This window comes from Phyllostomus discolor, chromosome 11 (assembly GCF_004126475.2).
Source record: "Phyllostomus discolor isolate MPI-MPIP mPhyDis1 chromosome 11, mPhyDis1.pri.v3, whole genome shotgun sequence".
In the NCBI taxonomy this organism is placed as follows: Eukaryota; Metazoa; Chordata; class Mammalia; order Chiroptera; family Phyllostomidae; genus Phyllostomus; species Phyllostomus discolor.
The window spans coordinates 74,602,328-74,626,432 of record NC_040913.2 but is presented as its reverse complement, the minus strand read 5'-3'; the positions used below and the strand labels follow the sequence as shown (position 1 = coordinate 74,626,432).

The 24,105-nt window shown below is 43.7% G+C and overlaps 1 protein-coding gene across 1 annotated transcript in view; it reads left to right on the top strand.

Moving 5' to 3' along the window:
* The first annotated feature begins 280 nt into the window (after positions 1-280).
* Positions 281-24,105, top strand: part of UNC5D (unc-5 netrin receptor D) — a 221,152-nt gene continuing 197,327 nt past the window's right edge. The window contains exons 1-3 of the mRNA XM_036011105.1: positions 281-324; positions 411-676; positions 14,942-15,085. Of these exons, the coding sequence (XP_035866998.1) occupies positions 281-324; positions 411-676; positions 14,942-15,085 (454 nt within the window). The remainder of the gene's footprint in view (positions 325-410; positions 677-14,941; positions 15,086-24,105) is intronic.

The following is a 24,105-nucleotide window of genomic DNA, read 5'->3' as shown; positions in this document are numbered from 1 at the left end:
ACGTGTCTTAGGACTGCGCATCTTTCATCAACATAACCACGATTCACACGCATTTGTGGGAGAACAAAGCCTATTCGCACCGCTGTGTTCTTGAGCACCTTGAGGTAACCGGCTCATCAGACGGAATCTTAAGAGTCAGCCTCTCACTGCACTAGTATTTATCTCGGTTCTTTCAGCAAAGATATGCAGATGTCAAATTGTGGTTAGAGGGAGACTCCTATTCATTTATTCTCATTTGTCCAGCAACCCTGAAGATGTGTCGAGCCAACAATACCACATTATGCTAGTTCAGCCTCTGGAAAATAGCTCACCTACACAGACCTCGTAAGCATGCTGTGCGAATGCGGTGGGAAGTTTTTCAGCAAAGACCCTTAGAGCTGGTGTCGGTTTTGCTTTGTGTCCTGATGGAGGTGCCGCCAGCGTAGGCTGTGTTCTCACGCCCTCTTCAATTTTGCAGGAGCCGACAATGGCGAAGTCCTCCCTGAATCCATCCCATCAGCTCCTGGCACCCTGCCTCATTTCATAGAGGAGCCAGACGATGCTTATATCATCAAGAGCAACCCCATCGCACTGCGGTGCAAAGCAAGGCCGGCCATGCAGATCTTCTTCAAGTGCAACGGCGAGTGGGTCCACCAAAACGAGCATGTCTCAGAGGAGAGTCTGGATGAGAGTTCAGGTAAGAGTGGGAAGCAACCAGGGGATCCGCGACAGCTCTTCAGGTCCTTGCCCCGTTATGTGGCTGGAAAAGAACTGTGCAAGTCACCCACTGTGGCCTCACTTGAATAAGGTGCTATCAACCTCATCCCAGGAATCTAGGGTGCGGTAGTATCTGTGACTCCACAGCCCCCTCGCTGGTCTGCTCCGGTATCGCACAGAGGCAGTCTATTTCCCCTGCTCTCTCTGACTTGAACACCTAATTTTGCATGAAAGTTGTTATTCTCATTGGAAGTAAAGTCAGGCAGCCCCTGTTTTAATTGTTGAATTCTAAATATTTTTGAAGACAAATCTTTCATCAAAGAAATGCCTTTTTAAGCAGCACAATTTCCGCTTCTTTAATCTTTCCTCTTAGATATTATTCTGGCATACTTCCTTCTCCACAGTGGGTGGTTTCTGAGTCTGAGTTCCTTTGATTGCTGTGTGATGATAAAGCCCAAATTAGATTACCAACTTTGAATAGATCTCCAGTATAATAGACTTTTAGGACCGTCTTTTCCTTATTAGTTTAGCTATTTTGGCTGATGAGTGATAATGACAAGAATAATGACCATACTAGCTAATGTTTGTTGAGGACTTACTATATACCAGGACATACCGAAGCATTTGACATACATTACTTTACTGTTTTTGCAATCGTCCTCCAGACTTAAATAAGGCTATCATTGCCTTTTCTTTCTTCTTCTTTTTTTTAAGAGGGAGAGAAACATTAATGTGTGGTTGCCTTTCATTCACCCCCTACTGGAGACCTGGCCCACATCCCAGGCATGTGCCCTGCCTGGGAATCGAACTGACAATCCACTGGTTTGCAGGCCAGCACCCAATCCATTGAGCCATACCAGCCAGGGCTCATTGCCTTTTTATAAATAAGGACTTGTCCTGGTTTGTCCTGGGTCTCAGAGCAAGATCATTTGACTGCAAACTCTCAAAAATTATACTTTTTATATTTTAGTATATAACAAGCAGTATATGTTTTTGAACTTGGGTGCCTCAGACTACCTGAAAATTTAGTCTTATGCTGAATCCAATCTGGTCTCACTCTAGATTATTGATTTTATTAATCCCAACTCACTCAGTAGATACTGCATTTTAATTAAGTCAGAAAGCCTGAGTATAATTAGAAAGTTTCAATTCAGCTTAATTATTAACTATGTCACGTCTGTCCAAAAAAATGTCAACCATTATTAACATAATGAGAACTGTTTGCATGACCTCGATATAACCTGGCAGCCAAGGATAGCGGACTGGAATGTGCACATGTGAACAATGACGACTTCACTTTACTAGTCAGTGAGGGTGGTAGATGCCTTTGAATGAGCATGTGTACTGTGCACCATAGCATTCAACATGACTGAGTGAGTAGAACAATGAAATTGTTAATTTCACAGCTGTATCAAATTTTGTGTTGAGCTTGAACATTCCTCTGTAGAAACTCTTCAGATGATTCAGAAGGCCACAGCTGTGGACAGCTGGTAATCGGCAGCTTCATCACATCAACGCACCCACTCATGCCTCATGTCCCATGCAGTTTTTTGATGAAACATTAAATACCCAAGTGACTCAGCCCCCCTACAGCCCAGATTTGGCACCATGTGACTTGCTGTTTTTCCCAAAACTAAAATCACCTTGGAAAGGGAAGAGAGTTCAGACCATCAATGAGGTTAAGGAAAATACAAAGGAGCAGCTGATGGCAAATGGGAGAACTATGTGAGGTCCCATGGTGCCTACTTGGAAGGGGACTGAGGCATCATTGTCCTACGTACAATGTTTCATGTAACTTGTATCTTCTTCAATAAATGTCTCTATTTTTCATGTTACATGGCTGGATATCTTCTGGACAGACCTCATATACCAATGCTACTCAATACGCTAGACGAGGCCTCCCATATTATTCAAAGAAGGGCAAGATGCAAGCACTGATCTTCAGGGCTCTACACTGACTGATAAGTGCAAGGTCAATGTACCCATCAGTACAGGACAAATTAAATGTCTAAAAGAGGTAGATGGTGCTATGGAGGAAAAGAATATGAAATCACATCCAACTAGGACTATCAGGAAAGGTGAAGGTTATAGCATTTGAAAGGGACATTGATGAATATGAAATACAGATAAGCGTATTGATGCTACACTAAGTGGGGGGAGAGAGAGACTCAGCAGTCTTAAGGTCTGCATCAGCAAACAAAAGAAAGCCCGGTACATGTTCAGCAAGAAGTGTGGTTTGGTTAAAACATAAAATCGATGTTAGGGAATAGCCTCTGATACCTGGCAAAGTTCATTTAATGAATGGCATCTAAAGCCTCAAACACCAGAGTGAGGAGTTCTCTACTTAGTCTATGGATATTTTGCTGGCGATGGGGGTTGATTATATGGACAGTGGTTGGAGCTGTTTCAAACAAAGAATGAATCTGGCACAAGTGTTTGGAATGGTAAGGACAAAAAAAGAACAGGGAAGTAAGGAGACTTGGAAAATACAGTTGAGAGAAAGTAGGGCCTCGAAGTGTTTCGAGAGCAGTGATCACAAATAAGGACTATATATCTGGAGTGAGAAACACTTCAACAAATGAGACTTGAATGAATGAATGAAGAAGATAGAGGCATAAAAATTAACCTCTGAAAGAAGCAGAAGGGTAATGTAATTAAAATAATTACATCAGCAAGGAGAAAAGTGTAAGCTCATTGTCTGGACGAGCTGAATTTGAAATACTTACGGGAGCTAATGAAGAGATGTACACCTGGAACTCGGTGGAGTTCGGAGATAGAAAAGCAGATCTGGTAACCATCCGTAAAGAATGAAGCTATGGAGGTGGAGTTGTCTCGGGGGAACCGGTGATATGAAAAGGAGATGGATCTAGAGACACAACTCCCTTAGGAGACGGGGGTATTATCAGCAGCCTACAAAGAAGGAAGCAGAGTGTGTGGTGTATTCCAAAGCAAAAAGAGAAAATTATTTCAAAAAGATCCTCACATAATACTCTGCCTGGGAATCATAAGAAATAGGCAAAAAGCTATATACATATGAGAGGGGACCCCCCCAAAACGGAATCTATTTTTAAAAGTTGTGTATTTATTCTTACATGTCGAAACTTCACTCACCTTCAAAGTACTCTCCATTTGATGCAATATACCTATTAAGATGTTTTGTCCACTGCTTAAAACAGTTTTGATCTCACCTATTTTTGATGCCTTTTAGTGCTTCTACCTTTTTTTATTTCACTTCTTCCACATTGGCAAAATGTTCCCCTTTGAGGACTTTTTCATCCAGGGAACCAAAAAAAGCCACTCATGGTGAAATCTGTGAATAAGGAGGATAGGTCCTGGGGGCCATGCCTTTATGTGGTCAAAAACTGCTGAGCACTCAATGCAGTGTGGGTGGGTGCACTCGTAAATCACCCATTGTTAAATGGGCAAACACATTGAAAGAGTCTTCAAATAAAATTCACTGAAGCCGAACACAGCCTCTCACAACAACTCCAGCTGGTACATTGATACAGATGGGTTCCTAGAACACTTACCTAGTGGGCGAAGCCTGTAATACAAGGGGCCAGCTCCAGGTGATAATTCTGTTTTGGGGGGTTCCCCTCCCTTGTGTATAAGCAGTGTTAAATATTATATAGTTATGAACTAAGGATTGCAGTATAAATATATAACTTTAAAAGGCAGAGAAATACCTAAAACCTTATCACAATCCCCTGTTCATTCCAGTATGGAGCTAGTATGAGGAAGAAAAAAAATGCACCTGTTTTAGAGATGTTGTTTTGCAGACCAAAAGCGTGTTTAGAATTCTGGAATTGAAATGTGAGAACCGGAAGGGATCTTAATGATAACCTAAGAACCCTATATTTTACATTAAACGTCCTAACTTCCAAGAGGTACAATTAGTTCATGGCGTGGCTATTTCTAGAACCCGTATCTCCCGATTTGCACTTCAGATACACTTCCTTGTCACTATAAGCCACCTTTACCTCTAGATTCCTACGTTCTCCTTTTCAATCCAATTATTGCCAACTCCCCTTATCGGCACAAGCATGGGATTCAGCACATGGCTCATCATTTTCCTTCATGATTTGTTTAGTGTTTCCATTTCCTGAGTGTATAATCCTTATAGTTATTTACTTGGAATTTATTTATTCCTGACCATTTCTGCCATCTCTGTAAGGGCCAATCACTTATTCTATGTCATATTTCTGGCACTATTAGACAAAAGTTTGTTACAACCCAAAGATACAGAGACATTTCCAGGATTTCAGGGGTGGTTGGTCTTTTTGGTTGTTGTTGTCGTTGTTGCTCTGTGTGTGTGTGTGTGTGTGTGTGTGTGTGTTAAAGGAGGACTTGGTGGAAGCAAGGCAAAAGAAGACAGCACATCTATCTTGATGTCAGCAAAGTTTCTGCTATTTGCTCTCCGGGTGGGGTTCAAGATGGATTTGGTGCTGAGAGAGTCTGAGTCACAAACAATACTGGTCTCACTTCCCTGGGCATGAAAATTTCAAAGGGAGGCCCTGAAATTTGGGAGAGGGAACAGCACTTACCACAAGAACAAAAGCCTCTAAAAACAGTGGTAGCATATGAAAGGTTTATGTACCGTGTACTCAGTTAGTCCAACTGGAAGGGATTCAAATACATTCAAATACCAGTGGCTCAGTGGGGCTGTCGGTTTTATGCTCAGATATGTCTGTCCTAGATTTCGACCAGGGATACACTCAAAATAGCAGAGTCCCATTGGGTAAACGACTCCAAATGAAAAAGAGGAAGAACATTGAAAAATGATCAGCTGTTTTTCATACCCCTGCTAGAAAATCCTATATCCATTTTCACTTAAAGACCTCTTGATAAGCATTGTGAGCCATTTTGACACTGCAACCTCTGGTGATTTCACGACATTCTGTTTTGTTGCTGCTTCCTCCTCTCGCTTCCACCGGCATCGCTAGGCCACTCCGTGTCTGCCAGATAGCAGGGCTGGTTCTGTTCTCCGTCTCCAGGCAAAAGCTTTCCCTCTCCACTTGCTGTTTTTAAGAAAGTCCAATAAAAAGTCACAAATTCGAAAGGAATGGGAAAGAACAAAAATTAATAAATGACAAAATCCGAAGAGATTATATACCGTTCTTTTAAAACGCTGCTGAGAAAGAATTTGAATTTTAACGGCTACCATTTTGAAAAGAATTTAATAAGCACCACCTTTCCTTCCCAGTCATTGTGATTGAATCAATAGGAAAGAAATGTCTCTCCCTAAACAGTTTTCGTCTGTGCAGTTAATGAAAACCGCTGTCTACCACACACTGCAATTATGTTTCCTAAGCTCTGTATTAATAGTGGAAGAGTGGAAAGTGGAGCCAGATGAGTGGAGATATTATACCCAAAACCAATACATAAGTGCAATTAAAGTTGGAAACAAAGTGGCCTCAGGTATTGGAAAATAGATGCATTACTTCCCTTGGGTTTTTCACCGCTGAGCTCCAGCTCAGCGCCTCACTACCTTTACAGACTTAATGACTTTTGATTGGGTCTGGAAAACAATTCCTTCTAGTCTACCGGCGGTGAGTGACGCTGAGAGACCAGAGGCAGTGGGGCCAGAGGTAGAGAAATGGTCACGTGCTTCTTCGAAGTTAGAAGTCACTGCTTTAATATCTTTGGGCAGTGCATTCCCCATTTCTAAAATCTGGGAGAATTTTGATGTTCTTTTTACATACAGGTCTCTTTCTTTGTGAAACAAATGGGAATGCATAGGGCCGGGGACTGTTTGGAGTAGACACAACATCTTTTGAGTTTCCAAACTGGAAGCAATCCGTCCTTTCCACTTTTTAAGGCTCCAAACTGCCTTTGGTCTTTCTGGTAATTTGGCCTGCCGTCTAACAGTTCAAATAAGAAGAAAAAGGATGGTGTGTTTTCATGCAATTTAGCTTGAAAAACCCAGAGCTAGAGGTCCTTCCTGCAAAAAGGACGATTTATTGGACATGAGTTAGTATGTTCGCACAGCCGTGGCTATACCTCTCAGTAATGCACACTGTGCGTTCTCTGCGGAAGCCAGGGGATCCTTTCATTTGTTCTGCCTCATTTCATCTGGAAATATGGGAACACTTCCTTCTCCCTTGTGTTTTCCCTCTGTTAACATCTGGAGTTGAGAGGTAATCCCAAGCCAGGAATCGTGCCCCTGAGAAAAGGGTGGCGTGATCAGAAACACAGAAATAAGGAGCTTTAATCTAACAAGTAGGCAGCTCTCGCACCCACACACACACACACACACACATACACACACACATTCAACCACCAGCAAAACACAGCGTTGGCAATCAAGATAATGTAGCCTCTGGGAAGCTTGATTTATCAATAAGCCAAACCACTTTTTTATTGCTCAATAAAAACAGGAGTTTCCCTAATGGTGCACCATGGCTCTTATCGTATTCTACCTGGGAGACACCAAACTCTAATGAGTGAAATAATGTGTATCCCATTGTGTTATGGGAGAAAGTCTCAACTCCACTAAAGGAATGTTTTCCTTCTTAAAGAATACCATTTCAGGGATTTCATTGTGTGTGATCTCCTTTTTAAACAACTGGAGTCATTCTCTGGGGGGAAAAAGGTTAATGGTTTGTGTTGAGAAAAGGGAGAAGAATAGAAATAAAAAGGTGTTAAATCTTTAAAGTTTACATCTAGGAACCTTGCTATGCTAGTGATGGGGATTTGAATACAGTATCTTCCAAAAAACCATTAATTTGAAGTTGCCTTCAGTGACTCACAAATCATCATGGTACGTTTGGGAAGTGTATATTTTAGGCCACATAACACCGAAATAATCAATTTCTCAGATGTTGCATTGACAGTTTGTGGGTTTAAAATTCACTTTTATAGAAACTCTCCCCCACCCCATCCCAGATTGCATCTTGTTCATCACTCCGCTATTCAGAGACAACTGACAGAATCTTACAAGGTTTTCAGGAAAACATTATGAATTCCTTTCATAAACCTGTGACAGGGCATGAAGGACCTGTCTCTTGTGTCTAATTTAACCTTTCCCCCAAAATCTGGAGACCGTTTCCTCTCCCGCTGCCCTCAGCAGAGAGAGAAAGCAGCTGACCGCGTCACATGCCACAGGTCCTGGCACTGAGCAGAGCTTTGCTCTAGGCCCCGAATTCTTGACCAGTGTCTTTGAACTTGATCGGGCTTTCTGTTTGTGCGCATGCAGAAGTGTCTTTCTTTTATTTGAAGTGGGAATCATAAGGTTCTAAAAAGGAAAATAATTGAAGATAGTCGAGTGGTTAAGAGTATGGATGTTAGTGTCAGGTTTGAATTCTGGCTCTCCAGCCACACACTCTTCAGATCCGTATGCTCCTTAGCTCCCTTTCACCTCCACCTGCCCCCACATGAGACAGCAGTGACAGTTATGCCCACCACACAGAACTGTGGTGAGGGCTGCAGGACCTCACGTACATGACATCTTAGTTCAGGGCCTGCTGTGGAGCAAACACTCAGTCGAGGTCGTTAGCCTGCAAAGTGACAAATTCAAAATTGCTATTTTTTTTCTATAAATGGGTCAAGTGGCTGGTGATTGTGCTTCAAAAAAGAATATAGAAAAGTATGGACTTTTACAATTCCAAAAGATAAAAGGGCTACTGTGAACAAGTAAATAATTATGTTTTCCAGAAGAGCATGTTACTTGCCTGTGATTGATCACTTACTCCATTTATATTTGGTGTTTCCATTATGCTCAGAGCCAGTGGTCGCTCTGTGGGAGGTAGAGGTGGCGTAATAAGTGTGCTGACCCCAGGACATGACCTCCTAACAAGAGGTGATCTGAGTGACTTCAGGAATGGAAGGTCATTGGCGGAGACTGCAGGGGTGGAAACCACACCTGTCCTTCTTCTCGCCAGGTTGAGCGCTCGAGCGATGTCTGAGGGAGTCCTTCACAGGGTGCCGTCCTCTGAGTCACCCTGCCCGGCCCAGGCCTGCCTCTTAAGTTTCCCTTCTCTCTGTTATCAGGCAAAACTATCCAGTAAATTTGCTTTCCTCTGCCAGACACCTTGCTGCTGATTAATTCTAATCTCTAGTGTGGAGGAAACTGGAGAGCTTGGGTGTGTTCTCGTTTCTGTACTTAAGACTGAACTCGTTGTGCTTCTGAGGATTGTGAAGAGAGGACAGCATCCAGGGGAAAGTAAGGCGTATTTATTAGGCAGCGTGCACATTCAAAGGATGGCTATTTTTTAATCAAAATGCACTTTAATCTTGTTGCTCGGATGGAGTGGCAAAAGACATTTAGCCCTAATTAAGCATCTGCCGGTAAAATGAAATATGGTTCTACCTTTTAATTATCTACGTTTATTATTTTAGTAGCCTGTTTGCCTGAAGACATTTAAGCCCCCTCCCCCCCTCAAGACATGGAGGCACGGCTTCTGGAAAATGCTTTCCTGTATCTCACAATTCTGACACTTCAAGTGTGTGTCAGATCCATGTTTGCCTATCGGAGACTTGTACTCGACACCGAGCTGAACCCCAGGTGACGACAGAGCCCTCGGTTCCTTGGGAGACTGGTAGCCATTCCCAGGAGGTTTTGCTGATGCTGTGGAAAGGCTAGGAGTCCCTCTGTGCGATCTTGTCTCAGCCTGTGCTTCCCCTGTCCTAGCACCCCGACATGACCCTGTGCCAGTAGGGTGGCTTAAAGGGCCCCCTCCCCCTTCCAGACTGCAATCTCCTTGAGGGGAGGGGTCTCGGTCCCTTGCTTTGTCATAGTATCTCCAGCACCTGGCACAGAGGCGGGCACATAGTTTTCTAAAATAATGTATGTCATAAACCATGTTACATCTTTGATCTATTTCTTACGGTATGGGACCTGTGGCAAAATAATAGTTGCAGTGGAAATAATAATAGCATGGTGTTAAGATGAGTACGATAATGCATGTGATGGTATTCATGAAAGTAAGGTAGTTATTATGCAAATGTGTAATAATAATGACAATAACAATGATTATTCAAAATACAATATGAGGAACCTTCTTATTGTTCAAGCATATTTTTTAGGCTCTAACCTGGACTGGTAAGAAACAAGTGAAAACCTTTTCTTTTTTTTTTTTTAATGCGTAAGTAGTGGCCTCCCTTCTTCCAGCTGACTGGGTCGTCTTCTGCCTTTTTGGGAGGCAGAGACCACGGAGGGCCTGTCCCGGGCCAGGGCACAGCACCGGGGGCCTGAGCTGCCCAGGGGGCTGGCAGTCCGTCAGAGGAGACTCTTCATTACGAGACAGATATTTTCATAGGGAGGTTGATATTTTTTCTTTCTGAGAATTGAGCAAGGCCCTACACGACTTATGAAGTTGTTTTAGAATGGTTTTTCAGAGCTTTGTGGAAAGCTACGTAATCATTCTCTTGCTTAATCCTCAATCCCGAAACACGAAAATGTGGAGAACCAGGCACGGAGTAGGTAAATCACTGGGCTGAGATGGCCCAGGTAAATGGGACCAGAGGCTTAGATGGGGAAAAAAAAAAGTGACTCATCAAAGCCCAGCGTGGTGGTCTCTTACTGCTTCTGTGCAGTTCGAGAGATGAAAACCATCTTAGAGGAGAAGGAGGAATTCTCACCTCCCTTCTTGGTTTTACTTATTCAGTTTATCATGCCAAGCATCCCACTACAGAGAACTTCAAACCCTTGAAGAACATAAAGCTGTGAGGAATGGCAAGCGGCGGAGAGCCGTGTTAAATCCCTCCCCGAGTGCCCATCACTAGGTGTGTCTGAGAAGTGGTTGGCAAGCGCAGCCACGGCCGAGCACCGCTGATGGGCTTTGTGGAAGTGTGATAATGAGCCGAGATAAAAGGCGTGGGGACAGCTGTTGGTAGGCACTGGGCTGCAGTTGGCGTGGTGCTGAATGTTAAATACCATTCCAGAATTCTTTTCTGCAGAACAAGTTGGCACTAAGACTGAAGCCTTTTGGTTAAAAATTGCCCAGAAATAAATGATTTTCATTCTTTTTCTCTTTCAGTTTCTTTCCTCTTGTCTTTTATATTTCTCTTCTTTGAACAATGGAATATATATGTATATACCCCTTCAGTTATTTTGAAAATGCTCTAACTTTTATTCTCCCAATAGGATTAGACCTGCTAAGAGTAACTAGTGTTTTCTATCTGATAAGTAAGGGGATTACAGCAATAACTGCTGTCAGCATTTTTCTCATTTAAACAAATAAAGCTGACAAATGATAAAGCACTGGGCTGCTCTGTTATGTTTAGTACATGGAGAGCAATTATTCAACTGCTGCCAGCATTAGTCTATCTACAGCTAAACCATGCAATGGCGTAGAAAGCTTATTAGCATATCAGTCCCATAGTCATATTTTTGTATTCTGCAAGACCCTACTCCATAATAAAGGCCGAGGGTTATAATTTGCACGATAATTTAAAGGGTTGGACTTCTCCATGCTTATTCGAGTTACGCAACTTATCAGGTAGCGTGTGCTGCTCTTGTTGAGGGGATGCTGTCTTGGGTTTGCCTGGGATTTTTGCTGTGCTGCAGCATTTTCCGTGAACCAGTTAGCTGCCAGCTCTTGCGATGCAGACGTAGAAGGCTGTCTGCCTCCACCCCATGCAACACTGCAGGGCGAGCTGCGGGGCAGGTGGGCGGGCGGAGGCCTCCTTCAATAGAGCTGCTTTCTGTGAATGTTTCCCACTCGTGGCTTCTCGTGTGTGTGTGCATGTGTGTGCGTGCATAACATTTATATATAGTATATATGTAAACACACACAAATAAAATATATGTCACTAGACAGAGCTATAGTGAAGATTTGAGAGAGAATATACTAGTTTTAAATTTTTTATCTTACTCAACAGAGTTGTTCTTATGGTAGAAAAAAGTATAATACACACAAAGTGTCCATGATTTTCCAAATGTTCTGGAGGTGACTGACGAGACTGACGACTTTGTGTTGGAAGAAGAGAGATAATGAACTATCTGGGGGCGGGGGGTGGGTGACATCCCTGGGAGCCTTTTAAAGAAGCCTACCATGGGAAGACTGCCTGAGGAACAAATACACTGGGTTTGGAAATAGTTGCTTTACATTTGTTTTGTTTCTCCCATCTCAATGGGAACCTCAGTGAAGGACCTGTCGCTGAGGCATTCTAAGGCTGGAATTGAGACGTCAGCATGTTCCCCTCACCTGTGGTTAGTCTAAGAACAGGGTGGCTGACCTTCCCGATGGGCGTGGGGTAAGATCCCTTCTGACCTTCGTGGCAGGGACCATGGTTTATTGCGTGTGCTTCCCAGAACAAATGCGCAGCTGTCTGCCATGTGTAATGACCATGGTTTCTAGTTTCTGCATTTGGCGCTCTGACATCTTGGGGTTTCACCGACTCTGGGGTGGGGGGCTGCCCTGCCCAGGGCTGGTGAACATCTGGAGATAACAAACAATTTGCCCCAGAGAGAGCATGCCTTTTACATGCACAGCAACCAGTCCAGGGCCCACTACCCCCGACCGCTTCTTTTATTGACCGCTTCCACTCCGGACCAATAATATTTTCCTGCCCCAACCCCAGGATCAGGTAACCGACAACGAGGGACAGCCGTTGTGTCTCAAAGCCCACTGGTATTGCTCAAGCGAGCCAATTCTAAATCTGTTTTCCCTGACGTTCTAGTTGCTTCCCGTGGAAGCCATGGAAAAGGCTCTCGGCCATGTTCCCTCCTCCCCCGCCCCCCACATCCTATTGTGGCCTGATCAGCCCTGCTGCCCCCCCTCCCCCAACGTGGCCCTGATGTGCCTGCTGTTTCCAGGGGTTTGTGAGTGGAAATGTTGTCCCTTCTGACAGTCATTTCTGTTTCTGTGTGTCCTACCTACCACACTAAAAGCGACCCCAGCCAGGTGCTTTTCAGCACCACGGTGCCTTGATGAAATCATAGCCAGTGTCAAGGTCAAGACATAGAAACTCTCTGCTGTGTAGACACGGTCATCCTGAACCATTTCCACAGTGGCGTCCATCTGTGTTTCCAGCCGAGGGGAGGCAGGTAGCTTAGATATTCCTGTAAGACAGAGGAAATTGAAAACAGACGGGTTTCCCAAAGCTTGAAGGCATTTCTGGCCCTTCAGGTTTATCGAGTGCTTCTTCCATGAGACCCCAGATTCCCAAATGGTGGCTATTCTGTCCTAATACGTCTCCACGCCCCGTGACAGGGGAACTCGGTCACGGTAAAATTACCCCGAGTCTCACGGAGATGCACTGATTTGTTCTCTCCCCGCTCTCACTATTCAAAGTGGATACTCCACCGTTTGCCTCAAATCAGGGAGAAAAATACAAAGCAAGCCCTCTGTTCTAGAGCCTAGTTTCTTCGTTGTATTTATGCAGCCTTACTTTCTGATCCCTGATGCGGGTGCTGCGTGTTCCCTGCTTTCTGTCCTGACAAACCCTCTTTTTAAAGCTCACTCTATCCTCTCTGTCTGTGATACTCTCCCGCTCTCTTCACCTGCCAACTTCGCCTCCTTCCTGTCCTTGTCCTCCCACCTCTTTTAAATGCTAAGGGGACAATAAAGCAGCAACAACAATGACAACACCTGTAAGGCTTCCTTCCTCTTCAACACCGGAGACAGCTCTCAGGAGGCAGGGGAGGAGGTATACGTGTGCACCGTGCACAAACAGCAGAAATGTGACGTTGACTGTCATCAAGACAATGTTTCTATATGTGGTACCTCCTACAGGATGAGAAAGTGTAACTCAAATTGTACACGGTGATGGATGTGACCATAGCACTCTGTCTCATCACACAGTGTAAACAACACGTCATCAACGGGGTGGGACAACGTTTCCCCAGCCTGACTAATCCCACACCCCCGTTCTTGTTCTTTAAGTCCCACCACCACCCGAGAGAGAGTCACGGTCCACCTCCCACACGAATCCCTGGCTCGTTTAGGTTCTACTCCTGATTCTGTCCCCTGAATTCATTTGGAACTAAAAGGTAAAAACATAGTTATGCAACGTAGGCATTAATTTTTGTTGAAATGTCCTATATGTTTATCTTATTTCCATAATGAAGTGTGCCACCAATACTTAAAATTCAGGGACTGAATTATAATGCCATGCTAATTTTAGTATAAGACAGATAAAGGCTCAAACCCCAGATCAGTTTACAGAAAGCGTGACTGTGGACAAATGGCTTCGTGTCTCTAAGCTGTAGTTCTCTCCTCTGCAAAGTGGGGATACGGTGGTGTCTACTGCATTAGTGCGTTGTGGAAATGTAATGAGAGAATAGGTTAAAGGTGTATCAAGGTGCTACACACTTAAGTGACATGCAGTAAGCATCCTCTCTTCCTTCCCATGCGGCGCCCACTGAACAAGGTTCAGGCTCAGCAAGTGTTGGCTGAATGGGGAGTCTGCAGACTGGACAGGCTTCTGCCTGCCTGTGATGATTTCATGAACATGGCTAGTGAGGAGTGTGCCCTCTCATTCTGGGCAGTCTGTGCAAGGTGGCTGTCCTTTCCAAAGAAAGAAAGAAAGGCTGAGAGCCCAGGTTTGCAAGAAACTCACACTCCCCAGGAAGAAGCGCCAAGCAGATCAGATTTTCTGACTATTAGAAGGAGAATGCAAAATGCTTAAATAAGAACAACAACATTCAGAGGTCAAGGTCTTAGTTTTATGTCATTTCACAAATGTTCCCTGAGTCCCCTTTCTCCCAGAGCCTCTCTCTCTTCACCTCCTCACGCCGCTGTGTCACAGGCCCTCCCGAGTCCTGCTCTCAGGGCTGCAAGGCTAACCTAGTCCCGCTTGTCTGAGTCACGTTTGCTGACCCTTCCCAGTCGTGGTTGCTGTCCCCTTTTCCTTCTAAGCCACACTGCTGGAGTGACCCTCTCCCCACTGTATACTCAGGGGTAGGGGCATTTAGAACCACCTGGAACTATGTCACTGAGGTTGGTATGTTGAGGCCTCTTTATCTCCTAGAATCTCAGCAACTACTTGGGTGCTGGGTTTCTCAGAGTAGATTTTACAGCAAGAAAGACGTTTTGTTTTTTTTAAGGCACTAAGCCCAGCACTATGGCAACAATTGTATTGTATTGGAGCCACACTGGTTAGTGCTGTTTTACACTCGTTCATTCCGGTCTACTCAGCTGTTGGGATTTAATTAGCAGTCATATATTATTGTCAAAGTAATTAAAACCTCTCCTTGATTAAAACCAGAATTGTTTAATTAACAAGGAAAGGTTTGGCTAGCCTTAACTTTCCGTTGGAGAACTGTACCAGCCTCAGCAGATTTGCTCTGTCTCCCCGCCAGGCCTGAAGGTCCGGGAGGTGTTCATCAACGTCACCAGGCAGCAGGTGGAAGACTTCCACGGGCCGGAAGACTACTGGTGCCAGTGCGTGGCCTGGAGCCACCTGGGGACCTCCAAGAGCAGGAAGGCCTCCGTGCGCATAGCCTGTGAGTATATCCTGGGTGACTCTGTCATCCTGTGCGAGCACAGACGAGACCGAAATAGAGTCGAAAAGGGGCTCCGGACATGCCAGACGCCCCTGCAGCATAAACGTTAGAGGACAGCGGAAAGCCGTCCGAATTGTCTCTGCTTCCACTGAATTACTCTTTTTAAATTGTACATTAAGTGTTTGATAATTTCCTCCGGAGTACAATCAGCAAATCAGTTTGGCTGAGAGATTCTGCCTAGATTGTCAGAGCGCAGGTGTCGCAACAATGCCAGGAAAAAACGGTCCTCGGGAGGAAGGAGCCCGCACGAACGGATTCTGCTGTGCGTCGTCAGTGATGAAGTTCAAGGGGCATTGATGGGGAAAGTTGAGCAATGACTGTTTACCGTACTTTCCAGCAAATCTGCAAAAAGAAGACATTAAAGAGTAAGGGATTTTTATAGCCTGCTGTTAAGCCTCTTCCCTCTGAATCTGAAAACATGAAAATGGGTTTTAAAACTGCCTTTGTTTGCCCCAAGTAGGACTTTAAAAAAAAATAGACACTTAGAAAAAAAAAGGAAGAAAATTGCTTTTCAGAAGAGTCCAAGATTTCTTTATCATATTTCAGCTTCGGTGTTTTCTTTATCTCAAGCATATCAAGAAATACACAAACGTCCTCTCTTGTCCACCCACCCCCATGGGTCCCCATGAAACCTCCTTTGTGTGCTCAGGAGTGTAAATGCCCCTTGAGAAAGAAATTGAGAGGGAGCAAGTGGAGGTGGTTATTGTTGTTTTATTCAAATGCTGCCTTTTGAGAGTGTCATAAAGAATATGGGACAAGGGGGATTTATTCGAGGACTCCAGGAACTCTTCATAGCAGTTTTCGATGGTTTAGGGATTAAGAATAGAAGTGAAATGCTATTTGCGGAGACATTTATGCTTCTTGGGAAATGAAACCTTCCTCTCAAAATATGCATTTCACCTTCGCTGTTCGGGAAGCTGGGGAGTCCCTCTGCCGGGGCTGGCTGGGCCCTAGTCGGCCAAGGAGGAGGGGTCATCTTGTAAGCCTTGCTCTTGACGTGAGAGCCGTAGGAAACATTTTTTCCTGTACTCACTTAGTGACTTTTAGCCAACAAATACTTTACGACTTTAAAGTAGCAGGTGGGCTGAGAGAGGGAATATGTTTGATTCTGCTCTCCCTTAGCTGGTCCAGTTCTGAACTCCCTGTACAGCCTCATCCAGGCTAGCCCGGCTGTTTGACCCTAGTCAGGGGGAAGCAGATTATCCTCCGACTCTGTCCAGAGACAGGAGAGGCAATACAGCATGTGGGATTTCAACACGAGTTCCATCAAATTCCTTCTGCTCAACCTCACCTTTCCTCTTCTGCGTCTTCCTCTGCTTCTCTGGGACCCACCGGACCTATTCTATGGATTGCTATCAGTAGCCTCTCACTAATCTGTCTACTCCTAGTCTGCCTCACCTCCATACTTGCTCTTAATTCCTGATAGTCTGCCTGCTAGAAACCTCCAGGAGTTTTCCCCTGGCTTACAGGGTTTGGCAAAGAATGGCTCAGACTCACCTTGACTGATTTCCCATAACCTTTGATTGTGTGCACAAAGTCACCCTTGCACGCACTTTGCCTTGCGCGCCAGTCCCCTCGCCACACTGACAAGTTCCTTTGCCCCTGCAGTTTCCAGTCTCACACACGCCCCCTGGTGGAGAAGAACCCGGGCACTGGAGTCCTGCTGGTTTCCAGTGCTAGCTCTAACCACTCAGTTTTGTGACGATAGACGATTTAGTTCTCTCTGTCTTATGCCCTAGAATTATTGCAAGAGTTGGAAGTGTTGATAACTGAGTGTTTGAAACTCCACCTGGCACAGAGTTAGCCCTTATCCATCCCTCGCTGTTATTTTGGGATGTATTTGATTCTCCCCAGCACCGGCATCATTCACCAGTAGGTGTGTTCGTAGTCACTGAGACTAACTGAACTATATCGCAGCTTTAGTGCCTTAGTCATTTTTTTCCTGCAGATTATGGCTATATGGACTCTAAAAATCCATTCTAGGCCAGTTCTAGGTACCCAGCTCTCCCAAGCCCGGTAGGATCAAAGAATGTTAAAAATGGAAAACACTTTTCTCTCACTTCCCACTTTTTTAGTCACCCAATACTTTTGAATTAATAATCTTGTAAATCTCTTTAGGGATTAAAAAAATAATTTTTTCATTCTTGTACATATACATCCATATGAATACAGCAAAGATAGGTTAAGTTATAAAAGCAGTATCATTAAAGCCTATATTAGTAATTACAATACTGTCTAGTACTATTTACAACACATTTTTAATTTCTTCCTATGTTGCAAGTGACAGATTCTTTAATTTATTTAAAATTATGCAAGTCAAGACTCAATTTGTCATTAAATATTGCATCTGACTTGGGGACCAGTGTACATTAAAATGTAAATTGAAATTTAACTGTGTTTAATGGCATCCTAAGTGGAGGGAAAAGACTGCCTTTAGGACCTTGCTTGGGATTCTTTTGATTTGCTTGTTAGGAAAAAAGAAACACATTTTTTTTTATAACGTTCATGTTTTGTTGAAATAAGAGATTTCTGGCTGCTATTTGCAAGCACTTCTCAACAAACAACACATTGCGCATGATAAGAGTCTTTATGTCCAATAAATGAAAAACCAAATTGAATATAATTGTCACTATATATTTTTTTCTTTTTAAGATTGGTTTTTAGAGCACTAAAGACATTTTAATGTGCAAAATAAGGATTTTGATAGATGAATGTAGCTTATAAATCTGATGACAATTGTCTTGAGGGAACTTTGCAAAATTAGTATCATTTTTATATGATTCATTAAATTACTGTAGTTCAACATCAGAGCTGCAAACGCTTCCTGCATTTAACCGATGATCCATCACGAGTTTAACAGTCTCCACGCTGCAGTGGGCAAAACCTCCATGGCAGCTGAACATTCCGCTGAGAGCTGCATTGACTGGTTTGTCTGGACAGGATCAGGTTAGCTACTCTGCAAAAGCACCAGGAAGCTCACTGGCGTAATGTCCCTCAGAGAGCCTTTGATTTTAAAGGAAAACGATTAAACACAATTATTTTATTTATTTTTATAACTTATATCTTCATGGATGAAGACCAACCTGGGAATCAGTTGGATATGTGGATCCTGGCCTCCACCGCAGCCCTGTTGGACCAGACTCGGGTGGGAGGACCAGGAAGGTTGTGTCTGCATGAGGTTACACACATCCTGCTGTGACTGGGTAACTTTGGGATGTCCTGTCCAGGAACAGTGTTTCTCAGAGCTCAGGGTGCACACAGATAAACTGCAATCCTGTTAAAGTACAGATGATTCCGTTAGGTCCAGTCCAAAGTTGGGGACTCCATTACTTCTGAGAGTTACCAGATGATGCTGACCCTGGCAGCTGACTTATTGACTGTTCTTTGCACAGCAAGACTCTAGAAAACCTTAAGGGGGCGCTCTTCGGGGAAAAGTTGATTGCACCCATTGATTCGGCTTCATCATTGAATGGCCGAGAAAGTGATGTTGGGGAAGGTTAGGTGACTGGACCAACGGTCACCCAGCAGATGGCAGATGTGGAACCAGACCTTAAGTCCTCTTACCCCTCCCTGAGTGCTCTTGGTCCTAAGCCATGCTCATTTCTTTCTGTGAAATGGGAGTTTAAGAACTGTAACAGGAAGAGAAGTTCATGGGCATTTGAGGGTTTCCTTGAGGAAGGCACTGATTGCTTTCCTGTTCTGTTCCCAAGCAAATTGCATGTCTCACCATCAAGTGTTTGCATATCTATTTACAGTTATATATGTGTGTGTAGTTATATACTTTTATTATTTATACTTCTATATAGTTATGTATTTGTCTATGAGCTATATATGATCACATAACCTATATTAATGTGTGTTTGCTATAAGTATAAAATCACAACACACTGCCCGCTGCTTCAGTGTCTGCACAACAGTGCGCAGCCAGTGGTCCTGGCCCCGTGCACGCACACGTCCCTCAGTGACCCCACCGTGTGTCAGAGACGTCCGCTGCCCGTCCCGCTGCCTGGGGCTGGGCGTGGTGGAGGCCCTGTTTCAAAAGTGATTTTTCTGAAGGTAAAAATAAGTCAGTAAAGCCACCCCCGCCAACGTTGCCCCCACCAAGCTGGCAGGCGTCTGTCTCCAGGGAGCGCCTCCCACGGGCTTCCTCCCGTGTATCTGACTCCATCCAGCTGGAGGTGGCCGGGCTGCGGCGGCATCTGTTCCTCCGTGGCCGGGCGGTCCTCGGAGCCAGGAATATCCAATTATGCGGGGTTCTTTATTTTCCTGGGTGAACATTTGGCGGCTTAGCCATTGCTTTTCTTTCCTGTTTTTCTCCCTCTTCTTCATCTGCTTACAAAATGTTTTTCGTCTCTCATTAACCCTTGGTCGGTCAATCCCTTCTCGACACATGAGCCTTTTTTTTTTTTTTCAATGTAGGCTCTGGGGTCAGGGCAACAATGGAAACATTTGCCCATTATAGTCAAGTGGCAACTTGACTACTTGGGATAAAACACAGCAGGAAGCCACTACTTGGTTGATTCTTTTAAAAACATAAATATATGATACATCTTGAATATAATTTAAACATGTTGTTTATTTGAAGTACTCCTAAAATATCTGTGCAATTATGCCAAGAATAAGTGAATAGCTTAAAGGAGAACCTCATTTAAAAACTGTCAAACCCCCTAGCTAATTTTGCAGGCAGGTAGTAAAAATGGTATTTTCATTAGTGTTTTCAAGCGGTGGGGGTCATATCTTTTTGGAAAGTATACAAGGGAGATAGATACCCATTTAAATCTCAGACAGGAATCTCTGCTTCCTGGCTTCAACATATAATTTCACCTGCTAAAACTATCCATGACTCCCTCTGATGGTGAATTAAATACAAAAATATATAAATCCAGGCACATCTGTCTGATACTTAGATCCAGCCTTACTCTCCATTTGGAGACTCACCTCCCCTTACATCCATACAGGTGTGCTGCGTGCCAGTCAAGTTAGCGCAGCTCAGATTCTGGGACCTGTGACTCATTCCCCCCTTCTCGACATGCTCCTGTTCTTCCTCCTCCCTGGGGCATATCCTCAGCCCCATCTCTCACCCCTATGCCTTCCCAGCCAGCTCCCACATCCCAGGCCCATCTCGCAGGCTGTCTCCTTTAATAAACCTAGTTTAGCAAACCCCTTAGTTGTGACTGACCACAGCGGCCTGGCACACCAGCCCAGCATACCAGCCCAGCCATTGGAAAAGATAAAGCTAACCTTCAAGCATCCCCAGTTTCAAATCTGATAAAATCTAAAATACCCACCTCAGAGTTCTCATAACATTTATTTAGCACTCCTCCCATGCTACTTACAATTTTCCCAGAATCGGATCTTCGGAAGTTATTTTTGGGTTTATTTTTATTAGATTAGAGCCTGCTTTCAGGTTCAGCTGCCTTGCCCTCACCGTCCTGACACCGTGGGAGGAACACGGCGTGAGGTGAGACGTGTGGTGAGGTCGAGGCTGGTGGGGTTTTCTTAAAATGTAGTTTGATTTTGACATAATTTCAGACTTTTAGTAAAGTTGTGAAGAATCCCCTGAAGCCCTTTACTGATATTTTTCCAGTGTTAACATTTTACCACATTTGCTCTGGCATTCTCTTTCTGTGTTTATCTATGTATGTGAATATACACAATTGAGGTTCATTTTCTGACTTGTTTAAGTTACAGACATGATATTCCCTTTCCCCTAAATACCTCACTGTGTATGTTTTTTAAAAATATGTTTTGATGTAACTCTATTGTAATTATTAAGAATTTAACATTAATATCAATACTAGTATATAATCTAGGGACCTTATTCGCATTTTATCAATTGTTCAGTAATGTCCTTTATGATAGTAACAAAAATCCCAGAGCATGGCCAACATCTAGTTGAGAGTTTCTGTAACCTCCTTTAATTCACGTAAGTCCTGCCTGCCTTCATCCTTTCTTGCTTGTGTTTTTGAAGAGTCAATGCCAAATCTTTTTCATCATGTCCCTCAGTCTGAATAAGTAACAAGGAAACTGTAGCAACCTAAAAGGGCCTCCCATTGGCCAAATCTGGAACAACGTGAGCACCAAAATAGGTGACAGTGAAGTGTTGTAACTCACTAAATAAGCCTCCATGAGTCCGGGGCACTCTGACGCGTGCTACATGGGATGCTGCCCAGCTCATGAATTGCTTCGTAAAGTTAGTCAGGGCAGAGAGGGTTGGGGAGGGCGGGATACAGAATCTACACTCATTTTTTAAATTAATGAATGAGTGAATGTGTAAATAAACAAATGCAGAACAGGGGAGAATTATCCTTATAGTAGAATAAATGAATAAAAGTAGAAGCAGTGAAGGAAATGAACACCATGATTCAGCATCAATTGTTAATATTAACTGATTCAGACGAGTATTATGGATGCGAAACCTAGTGGGGAAAAGTTTCGGGAGGAACAGGATGTTTACATAATCTCAGACTGTCTCTCCACAAGACACTTATTAATTACAAAGGGGGGAATTAGCCTTGCAGTAGAAAACCCTGCCATATATAGCACCTTAATGGAGTGATTGGGGTTTATATAATTACTAACAGGACAAACTCACAGTATGTGTCTCCTGCTGTGGTGAGTGGAGAAGATTGTACCACTTCAGTGATATTCCTTCCAAAAATACCTACTGTATATTTAACCATGGGAAAACATTGAAAAAACCTACATGGAGAAACATTTTACTTAATAGGCCATTTTTAACTGCATATATCTCTCAGAAGGCCAGGCTCATGTGGACCACTGCCGGCCACTGTGGGCTGATAAGTGGCCACAAAATGGACATGGTGCATCTTTCTGAAGCATTGGTTATGCTCCCCCTTTAGGCCAGTCAAATATAAAAACATGAGTGCAGTGTGCCGTAGAATGCAAACTTTTCTTGAGTTGGAAAGATGCAGCTTGAAACTTCAAAAGCCATTTATTTTGTGCGTGCCACATCGTTTTAGGCTCCGCCCATAAATGTCTTGAGGATGGGAATTTATTCTGCTCTACCAGCATGGGCACTTCAGTACAAAGCGTGAGAAACACCGCACTATAAACAATTGTGATTCTATGAACAGAGTAGAATGATGTGTTGAAATTGATATAAATTGTGCCACCTTTGCTTACCATGTGCAGAATTGAGTCCATCAGCCTTAAAGATGGGAACTACCAGGTAGATTCATATTGGTTTATGATAGATCCTACTGTGGATGATGAAAAGAATTTCCCCGAATAATTTTCCTTCATGTTATTTATTGTCAACCATTATTTTACCAAGAAGAATTTGCAGAAATATGGCCACAACCTTTTTAGGAAATCACAACTAAATTCAATCTGCCCTTCTTGTGGTGAAATACACCTGAAACTTCCTGGAAAATGGCCATTTCTATAAAAAAAAAACCTCAAAGTTTATTGGAGAAGAAGAAATAGATTTTATTTCAATTCAGCTCTCATTTTCTGCACTAAAGAAAGCTTCCAACAGATAAGGCAAACAGACGCTAAGTCAAAACAAAAACAAAAACAAAAACAACTTATCTTTGTTAAACTCTGAAGATTTCTTGAGCCTGGTGATATTATTTTCAAAATAGTTCACTGTCCCTCCACCAGAGTAAGTAAGGACAAGGGTGTGCATTCTAGAAGTGTGTTAAGTGGTGGAGGACTGCCGAGATGGGGAAGCATCAGTCATCCACAGATACTCACCTACCACGTTCTAGGCAGCACAATAGTACGGGTCCCTCCCTTCCATTTGAAGTGCTCACAGCTTGGTGAGGGGACATAATAAACAAGCCTTTCTGATGGAGCATGGTTAGTGGTAAGCTTGGTGGGTTTTAGTTAGACGTCCACAAGAGGGACAATTGACTCGTCCCTGAGGTTCAAGGTGCACTTCCTGAGTCTATCCCTAAGGAAGAAGGAGGGTTTTCCATTTAAAGAACTTGTTCAAGTTAAGAAAAGAGTTTGAGTAAAAGCACAGGGACATGGGACAGTGAGGGAACCCCATGCGTACATGGGAAAACAAAGGATGGGGCTACCAGGGCCAAGAAGACAGGTCAGGTCATGGAGGGTGCTTGCGTTCTCTAACAGTTTGTAGGGCCTGGGGTCATTGACTTGTCATAAGCAGGGACAGTGGTATGATCATATTTTCAACCCCCTCCTTTACAATTTTACCGCAGCTAGAGAGATTTCAGAGGGACAAGACTCAAAGCAAAGAAGCTTTGTGTGGATCTGAGACCGCTGATGGGACTTGAACTTCTGCAGGGGTGGTATAGGTTAAAGAGGAAGGGGCAAATGTGAGGTTTCAGGAAGGTAAAATTACCAAGTGTCTATGGCTGCTTGGACGTAGAGCTGAGGGGAAGTAAGGCAGGAGCTTAGAAATTCCTCCCAATTTGGGGTTTTCTAGGTTTCTGGCTTAATTGGCAGAGTTGATGGCGATTCCATCCATGACATTATTAATAAGGTAGGAGAAGCTTCGTGTGAAGACAAGACACCAGGTTCAGTTTTGATCACATTGTGTGTGAACGACCCGTGGGGTGTTCAGTGGCCTGTTTTCTTCACGCTCCTTTATTTCTGAGCTGGAAGCCCAGGTGTTAACATCAAACTCAGAACTGAGAGTCATCAGCAAGTAGGTAGTCGTTAGGACAGTACATCTTCATGGGAAAGGTAGGAGGCGTATAGGGTTTATGGGAATTGCTTAAGAAGTTGTTCCATACTACACATAGTCCCCAGCACCAAACTACTGGTGAAGAGAGAAGGAGCAGCAGGCCACGAGTGAAATTCTGTAGGTGGTTAAGGGGTAAGTGGTGGGGAGGGGCATGAAGAAGACCGAGGAGGGTAGTTAAAGGGGGCACTGGGGGATTTAAGAGGGAGTGGAGGTTTTGGTAAGGGAATAAATGGTCAGTAGTGGCAACATCACCATTAAGATTAAGGTAAGAAGTGAGAGGGAT